The 20,695-nt window shown below is 46.6% G+C and overlaps 1 protein-coding gene and 1 long non-coding RNA gene across 2 annotated transcripts in view; one reads left to right on the forward strand and one right to left on the reverse strand.

The window, feature by feature from the left end:
• The window catches only part of Ube2d1 (ubiquitin conjugating enzyme E2 D1), a 31,289-nt gene extending 30,902 nt beyond the window's left edge, over nucleotides 1–387 (reverse strand). The window contains exon 1 of the mRNA XM_036167857.1: nucleotides 55–387. Coding sequence (XP_036023750.1) covers nucleotides 55–78 — 24 coding nt within the window. The 5' untranslated portion in view covers nucleotides 79–387. The remainder of the gene's footprint in view (nucleotides 1–54) is intronic.
• On the forward strand, nucleotides 261–10,805 carry LOC118569698. Its single transcript, XR_004943086.1, has 3 exons — nucleotides 261–408; nucleotides 8,167–8,335; nucleotides 9,944–10,805. It is a non-coding gene; the product is annotated as an uncharacterized LOC118569698 (long non-coding RNA).
• The last annotated feature ends 9,890 nt before the right edge of the window (nucleotides 10,806–20,695 follow it).

Raw genomic sequence — 20,695 nt, forward strand, 5'->3', positions numbered from 1 at the left:
GGGACTCCTAGGGACCCCTCGGGGGCGCCCAGGTCGGCCCTGGCCGCCACTCACTTTCTGGATCCGCTTCAGCGCCATGGGGCAGGCGGCGGGGGCTGCGGCGGGTCCGCGTGTCCCGGGCTGCCGCCTCGCGGGGCTGCTCCGTGTGCGCCCGGGCGCGGTGCGCGAGTGTGCGGGCGTCGGCGCCGGGCTCTTTTGTTTCCGCCTTCGCTGCTGGGAAGGAGCCTGCGCCCTCCCCGCCGCGCCCCGCCCGCCTGGCACACTGGGAAGTGTAGTTCCAGCCTTGGCCTCCTCGGCCGCCCGCGCGGACGTCGTCCGGTCACTCGTGGGTGACAGCTGAGGCCAGGCTGCTGCTCCCTGCAGCCCTCTGCAGAGCAAGGTGCCGAATCTGCAAAACCCGTACGGCAGGTAAGCTGTCTCTCTTAGGAGCTGCTGCGGGCCATGAGTCGCTCCTCCTCGCACAGACCCTGCCGCAGATCTTAACTTCCTTTGCAGATATTTCTGTCTCTTCTCCGCTGATCCCTAGAGGCAAGAGGAATCTTCCTCGATTGCACTCCACCTTCTTTCTTGAGACAGGGTCTCACACTGAACGCGGGGCTTCTTCCCTTTTTAGTTTTCACCTCACAGCAATAGGATTGCAGCGACTTCCCACACACCCAACCCTTACATGGTCTCTGGCATCCGAACTCAGGTCCTCAGGCTTGTGCAGCAAACAATTTACCCAGGGAGCTGTCCTCGAGACCTTTCTCAAGTCTCTGATCTTGCTTGCCCTTTGAACCATGACTTCTGGGTTTGACACCGGCGGAATGGGTTTTCGCTCTGGTCAGTTTCAGATTTCTCTCTGGCCTTGGGTTTCTGACGACTAAAGTCAACTGATTCCTATCCGAAATGCTTTTGAATCCCACTTTGTTTCTCAAAACACTCGTTGCCCCTGGGCTTTAGCAGCGTCCTCTGCCGCTGGGTCAGCCTTTTCTGTGAAGTTCCCTTCTAGAGCTCCGCAGGAGACCATCTTCGTGCCCTCTGCACAAGCTAGAGCGGGGCTGCAGCCCAGAAGGGGCTGGGCTTTGTAGAGGCCCACTCAAGCAGTCCTGCTCTGTCTGCCCATTCGGACCACGTTGCTGTCTCCATCAGCTTCTCTTTCCCATGGCATGGGCCTTTTGCTGCCTCGCCTCCACTTTGCAGTGTTCTTCCAGGTGCTATTTTCATTGCTTCAGGACCAAACCAACCCCTCTACCCTGTGTGTGTGTGTGTGTGTGTGTGTGTGTGTGTGTGTTATGTGCATGTGCTCACGAACGTGTGTACGCACTTGCTTGGTTACTTGTGGAGGCCAGAAATTATTTCCCAGGAGCTGTACACCTTATTTTTTGAGGCAGAGTCACTTACTGGAACCTGGGGCTCACCCAGTGGGCTAGGCTGTCTTCACCTCCTCAGCACTGATTTTACACACAAGCCTCATCGTACCTGCATTTTTACATGGGCACTGGGGATGGAAATAGAGCCCTTAGGTGTGCTGGTCAGCACTTTCGTGGCAGTGTCTTCGCACCAACCAGCCTTATTATACTTCCTGTTTCATCTCCCCAAATGGCATTAATGCAATTCATCTTTTTAGCTAGGGAGCAAACCCTAGATTAACTCTTCTCATGTCAGATCATGGAACCCGGAGTCTCATGCATAGTATAATAAGTACACAGTGAACCACCGAGCATACCTCAAAACCCAGCTTGGAGATGTAAGGAAATACTCTTGGTCAGAGAGGTTTCTGGGAAACACCAGCTAAGTCCTGCCTTCTGCAGAGCTGTACAGAGGCTAGATGGAAGTCTGAGCAACATCCTTGTGCTCTGGAACTGGAACACTACCTTTATGCTCTTCTGGGGTGCCCTTGAAAGTAGAGTCAGAGCTGGGCAATGGTAGCTCATGCCTTAAATTCCAGCACTTGGGAGGCATAGGCAGGTGGATCTCAGTGAGTTCGAGGCCAGTCTGCCATGTTGCATTCCCATGCTGATGGCCTTCGGATGCTATGTCGGAAGTAAGGTCATGGTCATGTGCTACCATCATGGGAAAGCATCACTCCTGCAAGATGATTCAGTGGTTGGTACTAACCAACCCCACAGATAAAAACACACCCTCCAGCATGGCTGTTGATAGGAAACTTTCATTTCAAAGTCACTGAGAGTTCAGGACAGAGACATCAAGTTTTCTCTCTTCCAGGAGGTCCTACAGACTGCTTACAGAATCACTAAGGGAATCACCCTTATACTTAAAGATGTGGGCACCCAAAGCCCAGCTTTGTGCAAAATGCCGGCCACAATGTATCACCATACTCCTTTCCAACTCTAGCTCACTTGCTGTCACTGATGAATGCTTTGTGGTTTTGTGCACCATCCATGGCATAGAAAGACTTCCTGCCATTTACCCGGTGAACTCCTCCACATCCTAGACATAACACATCAAAGCACACCCCAGGAGAGTTTCCTCTGTCTATCCACCAAGGTGAGGAGGAGAAAAGCAAAGGGGAAGAAAAGGAAGAGAAGGAAGGAGAGGGAAGGGAAGGGCCTTAGTTAGGGTCCCCTAAAAGAACAAATCTGGTATAGTGGATATATACTAAAGGGAATTTGTTAGATCGGCATACAAGACAGAGTCCAAGAAGTCCAACAATGGCTGTCCCACACTGGAGAGTCCAAGAATCCAGTAGTCGCTCAGTCCATGAGGCTGGACGTCTCAGTCTGGTGCTGGAGGCCTGGAAGATTCCCGGAGAGCTGCTGAACTTCGATGCATGTTGGAAGTCCAAAGGAGTTGGTTCTAATATTGCCAAAGGAGCAGGAGAGTTTAATTGCCAGCAAGGATAAGGGCAAGCAGGGGGAAACCAGTAGCCTTCTTTCATGTCCTTTTATCTGGGCTGCCGCCAGAGGTGCAGCCCACATTTAGGGTGGGTCTTCCTCCTTCAAATAATCTGGCTAAGAAAATCCCTCACTTGAGTGCCCCACAGCTTTTATTTTAGTTGATTATCCAGTCAAGTGGACATCCAAGATTAGCTAGCACAGAAGGAAGCGGGGCGGGGTCAGGGGAAAAGAGAGGAGAAGAGAAGAGCTGATTTACCCCAGCGCACCTCTGTCCCTATGTGAACAGAGGGACAGAGTATGTGACATTCTTCCACAGACATCAGGACTGGTCTCATGCTGAAGAGCCGGTGCTTAGTAAACAAGGAGTGTGTGAAAAGAAGACACCATCATCACCATGCTTGGTCCAAGGTCCTGCTGAGAATACATGTGGTGTCTCCTCAAGTAGGTAATTTTCAAACTGCAGTGTGCAGATCTGAATGCATAATAGAATAATCAGAGAGCTTTTAGAAAAGACCTCCAGGAAGACTTCCCGAGGCAAGTGGCAGGCTGTTTTTAAAAGGAAGTTCTTTCAAATCAGTGATACTTGCATTAGTGTGTTCTCCAATGGCAATATGGACTATAGTTGCTTACATCCTTGCTCTGGGGTGGTGTCCGAAGAGTGGTGTTTCTAACACATCCCCTGAGATGTTGATGCTGCTGGGTCTGGACCACATGGTGATACTCACTGCTGTGGATCTTTGCAGTTCCCAGGGATGGTCCATGGGACAAGCAGCCTCTGCATCACTTGAGGAGTTGTCTTGAGCCCAACAGCAGATGTGCTTTTGACCTTACAGTTGAGTAAGAATCTAGTTGCTTTTCTCATTGATATACCAATGGCAATGTAAGGGTTTATTTTCACTTACAGTTTGAGCAAAGTTATTTTGAGTGGAAGGCATGGAGGCAGGAGAGGGCAACTGGCTATATTGCATCCACAGTCAAGAAGCAAAAGTGGGGTAATATTTTGTTTGTGCTCTAACAAATAAAGCTTGCCGGGAGATCAGAGTGTGGAGCTAGCCACTAATTAATCATGGAGGCCAGGCAGTGGTGACACATACCTTTAATCCCAGCATTTAGGAGGAGGAAGCAGGAAGACCAGGAGTTCAAGGCCACCCTGAGCTACATGAGTGCTGGGATTAAAGGCGTGAGCTCCCAGCACTATGGAGGTGGAGACAGTAATATAAGGTGGGAGGAGACAGGAGCTCAGCCCTCTTTTTGGTCTAAGGATTCTTAGAGGTGAGAAGTCTCTCTAGTGGCTGGCTGCTTTGCTTCTCTGATCTTTCAGCTTTTACCCCAATATCTGACTCTGGGTTTTTTTTTTTTTTTTTTTTTTTTAATTAAGACCAATTAGAATCCATGCTCCAGCAGAAAGAGCATGGCTTTCTCTTTCTTGTTATTCAGTCCAAGACCCCAGCCCGTGGGGTGTGCTGCCTCATTCAGGGTAAAACCCTCCCTCCTCCATTAAACCTTTCTAGAAGCAACCTCAGAGCTATGCCTAGTGCTGTGTGCCCATTGTGATTCTAAACCTAGCTAAGTTGACAGTGACTGGGGGATGACTCGGGATGAAGTGTAAGCAGGAAGCCCTGGGTGTGAGTCACAGTTCTGTTTAAACCAGGCACCATCCTACATGCCTATAGTCCCAAGTAGAGGCAGAAATATCAGGGGTTCAAGGTCACCTCATCTTTGGATACATAATGAGTTCAAGATTACATGAGACCCTGTCTCAAAAAAAAAGGGGGGGGGTTGGGGATTTAGCTCAGTGGTAGAGCACTTGCCTAGCAAGCACAAGGCCCTGGGTTCAATCCTCAGCTCCAAAAAAAAAAAAAAAAAAAAAAAAAAAAAAGACTTCAACATAAGGACAGGGTCCAAGGACCTATTACTACTTGAGATTTGACCCATACATAGAGGGTTGTCATTTGAGAATATGCCAGAAATGTATGCTCTTAGGACCTAGCTCAGACCTTTCAAGTCATGCTAAGCACATAGGATCTGGAGTTTCAATGCCCAGCACCATAACCACACAGGGACACACACACACACACACACACACACACACACACACACACACACACAAAGAGAGAGAGAGAGAGAGAGAGATTAACTTAATGAACTTTTTGTTTGTTTGTTTGTTTTTGTTTTTGTTTTTTGAGACAGGATTTCTCTGTGTAGTTTTGGTGCCTGTCCTGGATCTCTGTAGACCAAGCTGGCTTTGAATTCACAGAAATCTGCCTGCCTCTGCCTCCTGAGTACTGGGATTAAAGGTGTGCGCCATTGCTGCTTGGCGAACTATCTTTTTTTAAAGGCAGCCAGTATTGGCAAGATCAGGGACTGTCTCACTTATGTATCACTGGTGAGAACATGAAGTGGTGGGGTTTTCCCTAAACACTAAACACAAAGTTACCAAGAGTAGTGAAGATGACCAACCATGAAAAACCTTGCCCACTGAGTGTTCACCCTGGCATTTTTCATAATAAAAATGCATAAACAAAAGCCCAACTAAGCTATGTGGTCTGCTGTACTGGAGAACATTACTTTGCAATAACATGCAATAAATGTTCCAGTGTGCCAGTGAGGAGTCCAGTCACAGGAAAATTACATACTGTGTGATCCTGTGTACGTGAAGTGTCCAAATGGGTTGACAAGTAGATTAAAGGTTGTCAAGGTTCTGGGAGGAGGGCTGGACATGTTTAGAAGGAATTGGGTGTGGGGGACTTGTCTGGAGATAAGGAAATTGTTCTAAAATTAGATTATGGCTATTGTTACAGAACTCTATGCTTAAAATCATTAAATTGTACACGGGCTTTGGGATGCATAGTTATATCTCAATAAAACTGCTACAAGGGAAGGCTGTTCTAGGCACACTCGGACTTGAATCTTTAGGTGTCATGACAACCACTCTTTTTCCTAGATTCTCCCCAGGGCCAGCCCTATCTGTAACATTCTCCAAGTTTGTTGTTTTGTACTTTCATCTAAGGAAGGAAGGAATGAAGAGCCCAGAATCCCTCACTTCAACCAACATCTGTAAAACAAGAAGAGCCCTGACTGTGCACTGGAAAATCTGTGATCACATTTGAGAAACCCCAGTTGAAGCTGAGAGTACAAGATGGATGGGGGGGGGGGAGCAAGGGAGCGTGCGGGGGGGGGGGGGGGGATGGGGGTGGAGCACATGCACTTGCAGGGTTCCCCCAGCAGCTCAGCTCTGCAGGCTTCCCCAGCTTCAGTTCCCTGGGGCCTGACTCAAGCAGTCCCAGAACAGAGTGGATGCTGGGTCTTTGTGTGTGTACACTTCCGTGTGTGTGTGTGTGTGTGTGTGTGTGTGTGTTTGTGCGCATGCATGCATGCATACACAGCTATGTGTGCATGTGTGTGGAGGCCAGAGGTCAAACTTGGGTGTCTTCTCCAGTCACTCTGCAACTTGTTTTTGAAGCAGGGTTTCCCACTTTTGACTGGAACTGGCTCATTTGGCTAGGCTAGATAGTCAATGCATTGATTCAAGGAGCAGCCTGCCTCTGCCTCCCTAGTGCTGGAGTTCTCAATTCAGACTCAGGTTCTCAATCTTGTTAGATTGAAGTATCTTCCCAGCCCTGGATGTGGGATCTTGATGGAATAATGAAATTGAATGACGGAGATTGAAACAGTTAGAGAAACCTTCGAAGAGGATCCCTGACCAAGCAGAAGAGGTGACTGAGGAGCTCTCTGGAACCAGGCAGGGTGTGCCCACCAAGATACACCTACTTGATGGAGTCAGCGGCCTGTGGACATTTTTCAAGGACTTTGGAGGAAATAACATGGGGACAGAGTCAGATGTCCAAGAGACTACAGTCAGTAGGATGTGTGCCTGGAGTCCAGGCTGTACAGTTATGGCCAGGAGAGGCCAGCAGAGGGAGGCTGAGCTGCCAGGACTGCCACCAACTGGGCCCTCTGAAACAGAAGTGACTTGATTTGTGATTGTGGGTTTTGCATCTCCTTCATCTGGTCTCGTGGGAGAAGTGTCTGTTGTCTGTCTTTGCAAATGCCAGAACCCCTTAGTGTCTCCTCTCAGAGACTGTGCTGCCCAGCCATTATCCATGCTTAGAGCAGACTACCCCAAAGTTGTCTCCACCCCTGGCTGCTTTCTTTGGGTTGAAAAGATCTCCCCTTTGTCCTGGGACAGCTCTTAGTTTCTGGGCCATGCCAGCCTTCATATGCAACATAGCCCTTTCCTGCTTGTGGTTTACAAGTCCCAGAGTGGTAAAACCAGAATCCCCAGGAGGCAGGGCTTTAGCAGGAGAGCTGGGAATGGCTGCTAACAGGTGTTTGGCTCCCATACATACAAGCATCATTCATTGCCCATGTGTTACCCACAGCTGTCTGGGGTGTTGGCTCGTGGATTCCTGCACTGTCAGCTGCAGGCCAGAAGACTGGGGGAACTTCCTTGGGGAGGGGCTCTCTGCTGTCTCCATAGAGCCAGGGTTGACTGAGGCCCTATTTGAAATTAGTACAGAATAGCAGAGAGCCTCTAACCACGGCCCTTCTAAGGATTAACAGCTTCCTTCCAGAGTGCTCCTGCCCTGTGCGCCTTACATTTCTCTTGAAACTGCTCCTGTCTGTGATTTCTTTCCTTTTTCATTTTATTTTATTTTGAGACAGGGTTTCTCTGTGTAACAACCCTGGCTGTCCTGGAACTCACTCTGTAGACCAGGCTGGCCTTGAACTCACAGAGATCTGCCTGTCTCTGGTTCCTGAGTGCTGGGGTTAAAGGCGTGCGCCGCCGCTGCTGCTGCCGCCACCGCCGCCGCCGCCGCCGCCGCCACCACCACCACCACTCAGCATTTCTTTTCTTTCTGATGTTAAAACAAATAAACAAACAAATAAAATAAAACCCAACCAAATAAATAGTTTTGAATACTGAATAGCCAGCCAACTCACGTTTAAGTGTCTTTTGGTTATCTTTTGTTTTATTTCCCTTTTGTTTTTATGTATTTATTTTTATTTTTCTCTAATTGATGAAGTCTGAGAAGGAAAACCTACCTGTGATCCTAATTGTAATTCATCATGAGAGAGTTGTCACGAGGGAGGTGTGGTGGTGTATGCCTGTGATCCATCTCAACATGAGGGAAGGAAAGGCAGGAGAGCCAGGGGTTCAAGGCCAGCCTTGGCTGCATAGTGAGGCCAGCCTAGGCTAGAATGAGTCCCTTTGTCAAAAAATGAACAAAGAGAGGAGAGAAGGAGAAGGGGGAAGGAAAGAAGGATGAGTTCTGTCTAAGTGGCCCTCCTCACACAGGGCTGATGCCTTGCCCATCTTTGACAGAGTACCCAGTGGACAGGCTCCGGACAGTCCATTCTGAGGCAGGGGGTGCTGTCTGACACACCCAGGATGTGAAGACCGGAAACTGGGACTGAATGGTAAGGGTGGACCAAGCTTGAGGTCCAGCCCACTGGAAGGATTGGAGACACTGGCTGTCTGAGGATGAGAAGAGGTAACTTAGTTCACCCTGCAGCGTGGAGGGCTTGACGCTTGTTCAAAGACATTGTTACACAGCTTGGATTCGTAGGGAAACTTGTTAGAGAGAGAGAATGGCTTCTGGGCTGTCAGGAAAGTGCTTTTCTCACAAACATTAGGCCCTAAATTCAACCCCCAGAACTCACATAAAAAGGCTGGGAGTGGGGTTGGGGATGTAGCTTGCCTAGCAAGTGGTAGAGTGCTTGCCTAGCACGCGCAAGGCCCTGGGTTCAATCCTCAGCTCAAAAAAAAAAAAAAAAAAAAAAAGGCTGGGAGTGGTGATTCGAGGTTGTATCTCAGCCCTGGGAGGCAGATCCCTGGGGCTTGCTGGCCAGTCAGCCTAGCCTACTAAGTAGTTCCAGACCAGTGAGAGACCCTGCCAAGGAATAAGGTGTCTGATGACTGAAGAAGGAGACCTGAGGTTGACTTTTGGTTCTACACACGTGAACCCACATATACATGCATGCACACACACACACACACACACACACACACACAGAGAGAGAGACACAGAGAGAGAGTGAGTGTTGGGCACTTCTAATACTTAAACAAGACTGGAAAAGTTTGGAAACCACTGACTTGACCCACAATCTTTGTTAAAAGGAACTTTTTTTTTTCAATTCCATTAACAATTTCTCCAAGACCCGGAAGTCTTGTGACCTCCACAGGAATTTTCAGGGTTCTTAGTCTCTTTCTTTTTAATGTGAATCTTCATGCTGGGTTGTGGTGTAAATCCTCTTGTGAGGGCCTTTCAACCTGACTCTCACACTGGGTCACTTTGAGACCATTTCCTCAGTAGAACCATTGCATACAGCCATCTAATAGTCTTTGATGCTGTGAAGGATCTCCCACATTGCTCATTCTTAGGGTCATACAGGACAGTATATTGCAATTTACTGAAGGAGGGATGTTTGTAACTTCAACCCCCCAGTGTAAGCTGCAATAAGCATGTTAATTTTATGAAAGTTGTTGAACAAGTCTACATGACACACAGCCCTTTAACAAACCCACTTCCAGGATCCCTGAGTCATAGCTGGCCGTGTTTGCTGCAAAGCCGAGCAGGATCTAATTATAGGCAATAGATGCAGGGCTGACTTTATCGTCAGTTAAGAAAGAGGGAGGACTCTAGGAGCCACCCACCTGCCAGGACCTTCACGAAAAGGTAGAGAGGGGTTCCTCTCTCTGCTAAAGGGATTTGGTGGTTAGGCTTATCCAGGAGACATATACTCCAAAACATGTACCCTGATGTCATCCTTTAAAATACTTATTTGTTTATCTTGTGTGCGTGAGTGTATGTGCATCTGTGTGTATGTGACACAGTTCCATGCTGCACCGGTGGAGGTCAGAGGACACGTTTCGGGAGTGGTTCCTTCCTTTCATCCTGTGGGTTCTGGGGACTGAATTCAGGTCTTCAGGCTTGGTGGGAGATGCCTTTACCTGCTCTCCTGCCTTGCTCCTCCATATCATCTTGCTGCCTGCCCCCTGGGAGCTTTTTAGGCTTCTGCTGTCTGAATCTTGACTCCACAATATCCTTCCTCTGCCATTTCCCTCCCCATCTCTCTTCCTGCCCATCCTCTCCAACCAGGCTTACAGAGACCTTTCACTCAAGCCTTAGGACCCCAGATGCAACATTCCTTCAGCTTCGAACCCACACCTCCGGCCTTCAGAAGACGGGAACGACAGTCTCCGCTTACTGAACCTTCAGGAACACTATGCTCATGAAACAAACCATTCACGAGACTGTCCCACACAGGATCCCACTTCATGAGGCACCTCTGGATAGCAGCCCCTCTTGCCTTGGCAGGGAGAGGAGGGGGATGAGTGTGAGCACAGCTGCTGTCTTCGCCCCGTCTGAAGATCACCTCCTTCGGCTGGTGTTAAAAGTCTCAGGCTGCTAGCAAGTTTCAGAGCACCAGAAGCTCTTGGAGTAGTTTTTAGAGGTTTCTAACAATACACCCTGAAGAGGGGGAGGTGGTTGCAGGGAAAGGGAGAAGGAGCTCAGGTAAGGAACTTGAGGACCTGGCACTCAGTTTCTGAGGCAGGGAGCCAGCAAGATTACCTCTGAATAAATGTCATTTACCGCCAGGGTCCAAGCCCCTGGATCCTTGTGGTTTTGAGCAGCAATGACATAGGATGGGTCATGTGTCTAGATTCCCAGGTTTAGAGCCCCAAGTAGAATTCAGCTATGACCATTACATGATGTGGAATGATAACTGCATATGTGCCAAGGTGAACAAGTGTGTGCTGCCTTGGGATAATAGAATAGAATAATAATAAAATAATATTAGACAGAAATGGATCAGATGCTCCAATCTTCCAAAATATGTCATTGATTCAAAGGAAAACAGTCCAGTTGGTCCTCTGTGGTGCTTTGTGGGTTTTACATCTTTATGTGGAAATTGCCACAACATAACATCCATCTATTTAAAAAATGCAGCTGGGCGGTGGTGGCGCACGCCTGTAATCCCAGCACTTGGGAGGCAGAGGCAGGTGGATCTCTGTGAGTTTGAGGCCACCCTGGTCTACAGAGCTAGTCCAGGAAAGGCTCCAAAGCTACACAGAGAAACCCTGTCTTGAAAAAAAAAAAAAAATGCAGCTGGGCGTGGTGGCACACACATTTAATCCCAGCAGAGGCAGGCGGATCTCTGTGAGTTCCAGGCTAGCCTGGTCTACAAAGTGAGTTCCAGGACAGTCAGGGCTGTTACACAAAGAAACCCTGTCTCAACTCTCCCTCCTCCCCCCCTACAAAAAAAAGAAAGAAAAGATCAAAGAAAAATGCATTCACTTTTTTTTTTTAAAGCATTTATATTCATAGAGCTGTAAGCCTGGAACATTTCACCAACTGAATTTTAGTGATGACATGTGGAAACTTCTAATTAACACATTTGCCTGCTAATTCTTGATCAGCTTTGTGCTGGCTCTTACCTGGGAGGCTTCCCAGTTGTGTGGATGGCCCCTTTCTTATTTGAATGTAGCAAGACACATTGGTTGTGATGGTGAGATCAGGATGTTGTGAGCTGCCTGAGGTCTCTGGGCAGGCTTTGCCTCCAACCTCCTGCTGTGTATTGGTGTCTTTAAAGAACAGATCAAAACTTAACAGGAAAAGATGTGAGTTTCCCCCAACCCCTGTCTCTCGACTCTGGGATCAAAGTCAGGGCCTCATCTAGCCTAAGCTAGTATTCTCCCACTCAGTCATGTCCCCAGCCCTTCTTTGGGACATCTGAAAACCTCTCCGATTGATGTGAAACAGACAGCTGCACCAATCTTCTCCGCCAGGGAGGCAAACTCCACTTTCCTTGTGCTTTCTGGTCATTTTCATGAAAGACTCAGTGATTGGAGAGCCCATCATTCCCAGGCCCCTTCCAGTTTATGACTGGATGTGAGGCGGTAATACCCCTGCAGTCGGAGCAACAGATATTTATAGCATCGTGTCTAGGAATAAAGCTTGACACTGACTTTTCCTGAAACCATGTGATATTTAAGTTATTTTATATGTGCACCTATGTGCAGGTACAGCCCCCCCCCCCCCCACCAGGACTGGGGACAATGGACAGAGCAAATTCATATTTTATTTTATTTTATTTTTTGGTTTTTTGGAGACAGGATTTCTCCATGTGGTTTTGGTGCCTGTCCTGGATCTCATTCTGTAGACCAGGCTGGCCTCGAACTCACAGAGATCCGCCTGGCTCTGCCTCCCGAGTGCTGGGATTAAAGGCGTGTTGCCACCACTGCCCGCTGTCAGGTGAAAATTCATAGTTTTGTCTGTCTAACTGTGGGGGGTTTCCTATTGGTGTAAACAGAGCTGCCTCCTTTCTTTGAATGGCTGCCGCTGGCATGTCGCTCTGTGCTGTGCTTTATCTGACCTCCATCTGTTCACTTTTAGGCCATCTCTTTTCGCTTGCAATTACAAAATACCGTGTAATAATTTTAAACTTACATCACGCACACACATGTGAATAAAATTCCTAGGGCAGATTCTTAGATGTGGCGTTTCTAGGTCAAATGACATATGAATCTTAGGTTTTTAGAGGTAGTGTCATGAAATCTCATCTGAAATGTCATTATTTCCTTGTAAAGGTGAGAGGTGGGTTTGTTAGTGCTTTGAACTGTCCCTACGGGCTCCACCAAGGCGGCCTTCCATGAGGGTCCCTGGCTCTTACTTCCTGTCGGCTCCCATGGCTGGAACCCGCACTGTACACAAAGGAAGAATGATGGGTACTGCAAGCACAAGATTGGGGGGGGGGGAGGTGTCCCCTTTCACACAGAGACATCGTAAAGGAAGGTGGCTTCGGTCCTTCCTTTGACACCTGTGAAATCCTTGAGACCGGGGATGGTCAGCAGTGAGGTCTTGGCTCCTCCTGTCTTAAGCTAGGCTGGGGAAGCCGGCAGCAGAGGTCACACTTCAGTAAACATTTGAGACAGTGACTGCACTGTGGGGGAGGAGAGGACAGAGTTCTGGGGGAGCAGAAAGTTCTGCAGGGTTCGAACTCATGATTGAAGGAGAGGGAGTTTGTGGGGAGGAGAGGGAGGACACTCTTGGAGGAGTCCATCGCCACATCTTCCCTGTCATTGTCTCTCGGTGGGTTCGTCACACCTGGACTGAAGTGGTCTCCATTATCTTCACTGGAAAGGTTCGATCTGTCCTTCTCCGGTGGTACAGGCCAAGACATTGGGGTTCTCGCCCTGCCCTCTTCGTATACTCTTCTCTTGATGCGCTGAATTGCAAGTGCCAACTCCAGCCAGCATCCTGTCCCTGCACCGGTCTTCCATCATGAGAAGACATACAGGGCACATCACACCTTGGATGCAAGAGAAGGATTGCTTTTGCTGAAATGAAACTCCCAGATCTTTCTACTATATCGTGTCTTTCAAATTAGAAGAAAAAAAAAATTCTCTTAAGAATTCTTTCATCAAGAGAGATGCCCGACAGAAGCAGAAACCTTCCTAAAGTCAGAGGCTCAAAAGTCAGAGTGTATGTCAGGGATCTCGTGGTCGGTCTCAGGCCACGTAACATCCACAGGCCACGGAAGCCAGGAGTAGTGCAGGGAAGAGCAGCTGGAGGGAGGGAGCCAGGTTCTTACTCTGAGCCGTTTTGCTACCCATGCAGCACCTGCCCTGCACTCTGTGATTATTATCAAGAGTTGTATAAAAGAAATATAACCCTTCACTTATTTACATTATTTTTATTTCTTCTTCTTCTTCTTTTTTTTTTTTTTCAAGACAGAGTTTCTCCATGTCGTTTTGGTGCCTGTCCTGGATCTTGCTCTGTAGCCCAGGCTGGCCTTGAACTCACAGAGATCCATTTGGCTCTGCCTCCCTAGTGCTGGGATTAAAGGTATGCACCACCACTGCCTGGCTTATTTACGTTCTTGAAGGGAGCGGTCCCTGTTGTAAGAAGCTAAGGAGAACTTTGGGATTGAAAAAAAAAAAACAACCCAGGAAGAGAGAACACCAGCAAGCCACAGACGGTGGGGAGCTGATGACCATGCGGGTGGAGTGAATTTTTCCATTAACTGTCTTGATGTGAAGCCACAGTCTGACCAATGTATTGATTCTAGCCTCGTGAGATCCTGGACTGGAACCTGGGTCCCAGCTGGTGAAAATTATGATTAATGATATCTGAAGCTGCTATAATTGGGCAATCCAGAGCTACAACAATAAATAAGTAGCCTGATGTGGCAGTCTATGCCCGTCACCCTGGCGCTCAGGAGGTGAAGACAGAGGGATGGTGTAGAGGGCAGCTTAGACTGCACAGTGAGTTCAAGGGCATCCTGACCCTGTGTCAGAAAACCAAGGGCCAGAGGTGCAGCTCACTGGCAGAATGTTTCCCCGGTGTGCACCAGGTCTTGGATTCAACTCTCCACCATTGAAAACAAAACAGAACCCACAAAAGCATGGCTAAGGTATGCCTCCATTGGTAAAACATGGCTAAGGTATGCCTCCATTGGTAAAGTGTCTGCAGGTCCCAGCACACACTTAAAAAACTGAGGGTGATCGTGAGTGGCTGAACCCCTAGCACTGAGGAGGCAGAGACAGGTGGATCCATGGAACTTTCTGGCCAGTTCCAGGTTCACTGTCACTAAACACATAAACAAAAATAGTGCAGGTGGGTTGGTGCTGGAGGGACAGCGCAGGGTTTCAGAGCTGGCTCTTCCAGAGGACCCAGACACAATTCCCTGCACCCACATGATGGCTCACAACCATCTGTAACTCCAGCTCCTCCCAGGGATTCGACACCCTGTCCTGACTTCCTTGGGCACCAGGCATGCACATGGTGCACAGACATGTATGCAGGTAGACACCTACACTCATGAAATAAAAACAATCAGGTAGAGAGCAACAAAGAAAGATACACAGTGTCAACTTTTGGTTCCGCATGAATGCATATTCATGTGCACACCCACCCTCACATGTACAGCACACACATACATCTACCTTCATATATGCACAAAACCTTACAAAACCTAAAGTGAATACTTCCCTTCAAGCTCTCCTCTTCCACGTCTTTTCCCCTTCGCTGTTTGCTCTCTTTACCTGCTAGCCTCATCCAGAGATGCTTTCTTCCCTCTGGCCTTCATCTATGTCCAGCACCGAGTGAGAAAGGAAACTCCAAGAAGTTCAGTCTTCAGAGACAGAGTCAACTGCCTTTGACTCCCAAACCCTCTCAGAAGCAACTGTGTGAAACTGGATACGTTCACTTAGCTTCCCCAATGTTCACCTGTGCTTAGGTGCGTAGAGAGCGACAGTGTGCTGGATTGAGCCGGGTTGGAGCTAGCAGCCTCGTTGGCAATGCCAGCAACTGCCAGCTACTGCTGGAGTGCCTCAAGGAAGCTAACCTTTCCCTGTTAAATTTAGCCTCTAGCCGGCACAGCTCCATTCACTGGGAAGTGCCTGTCCCCCTTATTGGCAGGTCCTCTGTTTCCACAGCCTTGGGAAGCAGAGAAAGGGCGCAGGGAAAGATGTATCCTGCCATGCCTTCAACAGCTGTCCCTTCTAGAATTTGAGGAGACTGTATTTGCAGTTCACAGTTGCAGCATTTCTTTCTTTTAGCCCCCAGCTCTCCGTGGGAAACTTTGAGGACTAGCTCACCGTGAGGGTGGAGGCGTGGCTCAGTCGGGATCTGAGTGGAAGCCTTGTGTGTCATAATCTTATATATAGAAACTCCAAAGATGCCACGTAAGAGCCATTAGAACTAACACATGAATATGGCAGAGTGGCCAGGTATAAAACCCAAGCCCTGCATCAGTGACTTTGCTGCTGGTATTGCTGTGTAACAGGGAATTATCGGAGACAAGAATCAAGAGTGCAAACCATTTACAGTAGGCACGAGGAAACCAAAGGCCTAGGAATGTATCTAATCAAAGAGATAAAAGATCTCGGCAGTGAATACTATGAAATACTGATCATGGAAAGTGAAGATAACACACACATTCATACACGCACCTACAAACATACAAACACACAAACACACATATACATACTCACACATGTATACACTCATATACATGCACATACATACTTACATAGATACACATGCAGACATACACGCACATCCATACACATACACACAAATTGAAATATATGTTTATATAACAGAAGTATCAATGTTATTAAAATACAACTCAGCAATCTGCAGACACGGTAAGATAAATTTTTCACAGAACTAGGAATAACAATTGTAAATCGCTCCTTTACTGGGGTTAAAAGGCCAGTCACACAACATGCAACATAGTGGAAGGTGTGAGAGTGCCCTGAACATTTGACAAAGTCATAGCAATCAAGACAGGGTTGTATAACCACCAAAAGACAGATCAGAAGACAAGGGCATGCTCATATCCACAGGCAGCTGAGGGCTTTTATTCGTTCTTTCTTGAGGCAGGCTCTCTTGTGGCTCAGGCTAATCTTGAACTCACTACGTAGCTGAGGCTAGCCTTCCACTCTTCTTGCCTCTGCCTCTCGAGTGTTACGGACGTCACCATACCTGAGCATCAATTGATTTTTGGCAAAGGTGCTAAGGACACACACTGGAGAAAGGGCAAATTTCTGCATTTGGATTTATGAATATTCATCATGTTTCTTGGGTTGGTAACTCAGTTCACTTACTATGTTGCATAAATCATTCTGTCTAATTTCTGTTTTCCTTTGATAAGCAGTGGTCCACATCTCTCCTTCCTGCTTTTAAACGATTTTGGAACAATGACTTTATTGTGTATGTATGTTTGGTTAGCATGTAATAATTATACACAATAATGAGTTTCATTATGGCAATATTATACATGTATGTATTGTATAATGATCATATTCACCTACTCTCTCATCTCCCTCCTGATAATCCCCTCCTAACTAGTTCCTAACTAGTCCCTCCTCTACCTTCATCTAATTTTTCTTCTCTTTTTTTTTAATGACTCACTAAGTTCCATTAGATTTGTTTCTAGGACATGGGTCCGGATCATCTCCCTCTCCAAGCAACAGTAGCTGCCTCGAGATCCTCCGGTGGGTGGGCCTCGGGAATCCCTTCCCAATAGTGAGGTTCACTATATTATCACTGGACCCCACTCTTGTTGACTGAACACACCGTCTTCCCCAGCCCCTCCCCCAGCCTTCTCCGGCTGGACCCTTTCCTCCCCACACAGCCCCTTCTCTGTCTCACCATGGAGGTATGTAGAGTTAAATCTAGATTTTGCATACAAGGATGCTGGATTTTGTGTTTTTTATTCTCTCATTACCCTCGCTAGCTCCCCTACCCTTTCCTTTTAGACTTCTTCTTCCTCCTCCTCTTAGAACTGCTCAACTTTCTTATCGAGTGTGTGTGTGTGTGTGTGTGTGTGTGAGATTCTGCATCTCTGTTTTGTGTGATGGAAAAACCCCACAGATGGACAGCAGTATCAGGACATACTATCATGAATGTAATAAATCAATACAATTAATGTAATTAATGAATATCATAAATATAATTACTGAATAAAAAAATCTAGATTCTGCATATGAGATAAAATACTCAACACTTGTCTTTCTGAGTCTGGCTTTACTGCATTTAACGCCACGCCGTCCAGTCCCATCACTTTCCTGCAAACGGCAGGATTTCACTCTTCTTTACTTCCCTAGTGGGTGCATGCCACTTTTTATTCCATCCATCCGACAGAGCTCTTCCCTAGCATGCCTGGGGTCCTAGGTTCAATAAGTAGTGCCACAAATAAAAGTAGGAAGGAAGGAAAGAAAATAGATTGTTGATCATCATTGGTGGAAATGTAAATTAGTACAGACATGCAAAATAGAAGTGTGTTCCTCAAAAGATTAAAAATAGAAATATGGTACGGTTCAGGATTCCCTTCAGCACATCTAGGCATGTGGAAGGCAAAACAGTTCTCATAGGAACCGAAAGTAAAAGGCAAGCTGGGTACCAGTAGCTGAGCAGAAGAAGGGCAGATCAGTGGATTCCACTTTAGAGTGATGTACTGCCATGATCCAACACCAGGGGGCAGGAGAATCGCGAGTCTGGAGTCGGAGGCCAGTCTCAGCTGCTTGGGGAGGGAGACCTTGTCTTTATCAAAACAAAGGCAACAACCAATGGCCAAGAGACGTGGCTCAGCGGTTAAGAGCACGGACTGCTCTTCTAGAAGACCCAGGTTCAATTCCCAGCACCCACAACGCAGCTCACACATGTCTGTGATTCCGTGACTCCAAGATCTGACACCCTCACAAATCTGACACCTTCACACAGATATATGTGCAAGCAAAACATCAATACACATAAAATAAATTAAAAAAAAAAAAACAAGTCCTGATGTACTGTCTATGGTAGAGTGAAAACAGATGGAAGGTATGTGCTGAGTACCTCAAAAGGCCAGAACAAAGAAGGTTGTTTGTTTGTTTTTGACCGTAAAAATTAACTGCCAGGATGTTTAACCTGATTTTAAAATAACATAAAATCATAAAATGTACATGTGTATCCAAGCAGCTCTTGCTACACTGTTAATATTACTTTATTTTGTATCTGTTAAGGTTCGTTTGTAAAAGGAAACACTGGTTGGGAAGGGAGCAATAAATAAATTAATTAAATTAAAAAGGAAACAGCGTATGTTCCTTAAAATCCTTCAATGATACATAAGACCTGGGCACTAGATTAAGACTATCTACTTTTCTCTTTCTCTTCTTAAATTGTTTTAAGACATTTGGAAAATGCAAAAATTATGTGAAAGACCCCCATATTGTATTCCTACCATCTATATTTAATGTGTGTATATATTATGTATAATGTATACATAATATTCAATGTCACAGATAAAACTATGCTAATTATACTTCTTTCTGAAGAGACAGCTCCTATGCCATAGTTTTGTGTGAAGACTTATTATTTATTTATGTGTATTGTGTACCTGTGTATAGGTTTGTACATGTAGGTAAAGCACCCTTGGATGGTAGAGGGTATCAGGTCCTCTGGAGCTGGAGTTATAAGGAGTTGTGAGTTATGGGGCATGGGTTCTGGGAACTGAACTCTAGTCCTTTGTAAGAACAGCAAGCACTTTTTTTTTTCCTTTTTTTTTTTTTTTTTTTTTTTTTTTTGTTTTGTTTTGTTTTGTTTTTGAGACAGGGTTTCTCTGTTTAGTTTTGGTGCCTGTCCTGGATCTCACTCTGTAGACCAGGCTAGCCTCGAACTCACAGAGATCTGCCTGGCTCTGCCTCATGAGTGCTGGGATTAAAGGTGTGAATCACCACCACCACCAGGCATTTATTTCTTCACGTATTGTAAATATATAGAAACCCGTGACACAGGAGTTTTTAAAGGACAAAAATTCAAAATCAGCTTTGAATTTTTAGAACTATTTTTCCTCCAGAGTTTAATATTCCTTTAGAAGCATTTTTAAATTTTACACGTATCTGTTTTCTAAGGAGGGGAAGAAAGAAGTCATGGAGTTGAATGGATGGGGATGTTGGGAGGATCTGGGAGATGAGAGAGGGGAAGTCATGATCAGAATATACTGTAATTTTTTTTATATATAAAAACTACAAAATGGGGATGGAGAGATGGCTCAGAGTTAAGAGCACTGGCTGCTCTCCCAGAGATCCTGAGTTCAATTCCCAGCAACCACAAGGTGGCTTACAACCATCTGTAATGAGATTTGGTACCCTCTTCTGGCATGTAGGCATACCAGAACACTGTATACATAATAAATAAATACATCTTTAAAAAATAAATAAAAAGGGGTTGGGGATTTAGCTCAGTGGTAGAGCGCTTGCCTAGCAAGCGCAAGGCCCTGGGTTAGATCTTCAGCTTATAAACAAACAAACAAACAATTGAAGAAAAGAAAATTGAGTATGACTAGATTGTTCTGATAATCAGATGCACATTCACTGGCATCCTATTATTTTTAAAGCGACAATTTCCTGGTTGCTCAGGAGGTGACACATCTCCCACCTGCTCAGGTGTCCCTGCTTCCACAATTCCTTTTGCACTTCCCCTTCCTTTGCTGTGTAAAATTGGCATGCTCGGGGTGTGTGGGGTGTGTTGGGGGGGCGGTTGGAGCAGTAGGCTTTCTCCTTCCTGCACGTGGATCAGGGGCTGAAACTCAAACTTGTCGGGCTGAGGCACTCTGCTGGCCCTTCCTTTTTTAAACCTTATTCTTCTTTATACATTCTGCATATTAGATGAAAGTTTTAAATATGTATGCAATCAAATCCCTAAGGGATCTGTGCAATCAGATTTTTCCCTTTGAGTTTGTGTTTTTTTGAATCTTATTCTCTCCTCATCTCAAGGTCATTAAAGTATTTTGGTGTGTTTTCTTCTTGTTGTTGTTCTTCTTGTTCCTCCTCCTCCTCCTCCTCCTCCTCCTCGTCCTCCTTCTCCTCCTTCTCTAAAACCTTGTTTTTGTTTGAGTCCCAAGTTGGCCTAGAAACCTGGCTGTCCCTGCCTTCATCTCCTGAACGCTGGGTTGCAGTGTAGTTATAGATGTATGTGGCCAAACCTAGCTCTTCTAAGCACTCTGGTGTCTGCATTGTATCCTTGACTTGTTACTGGGAATGTGTGTGGAATGGTCCTGGAAGCCAGTCTGTCATTCTTCCTGTGGTGGACAGTGTGCCCTGTCACTGTTTAAGCTCTGGAAATCTTGACGGTGCCTCTGCTCCTTTCTCTGGTGTTAAGTGGACCACACTGAATCAGGCTACGCCAGCTACTCCAGCTTTATAATGAGTTGTATTTGGCTTATTCTTTATTTCTTCGACAGAGTCTCAGTGTAGTCCAAGCTAGCTCAGAACTCACTACGCAGCCCAGGCTCAAACTTAGTATTCTTCAGTCTCAACTTGTCTGGTGCTGGGATTTCAGCTGGGAACACCAGAATGG

Source organism: Onychomys torridus, chromosome 18, assembly GCF_903995425.1.
Source record: "Onychomys torridus chromosome 18, mOncTor1.1, whole genome shotgun sequence".
Classification (NCBI taxonomy): Eukaryota; Metazoa; Chordata; class Mammalia; order Rodentia; family Cricetidae; genus Onychomys; species Onychomys torridus.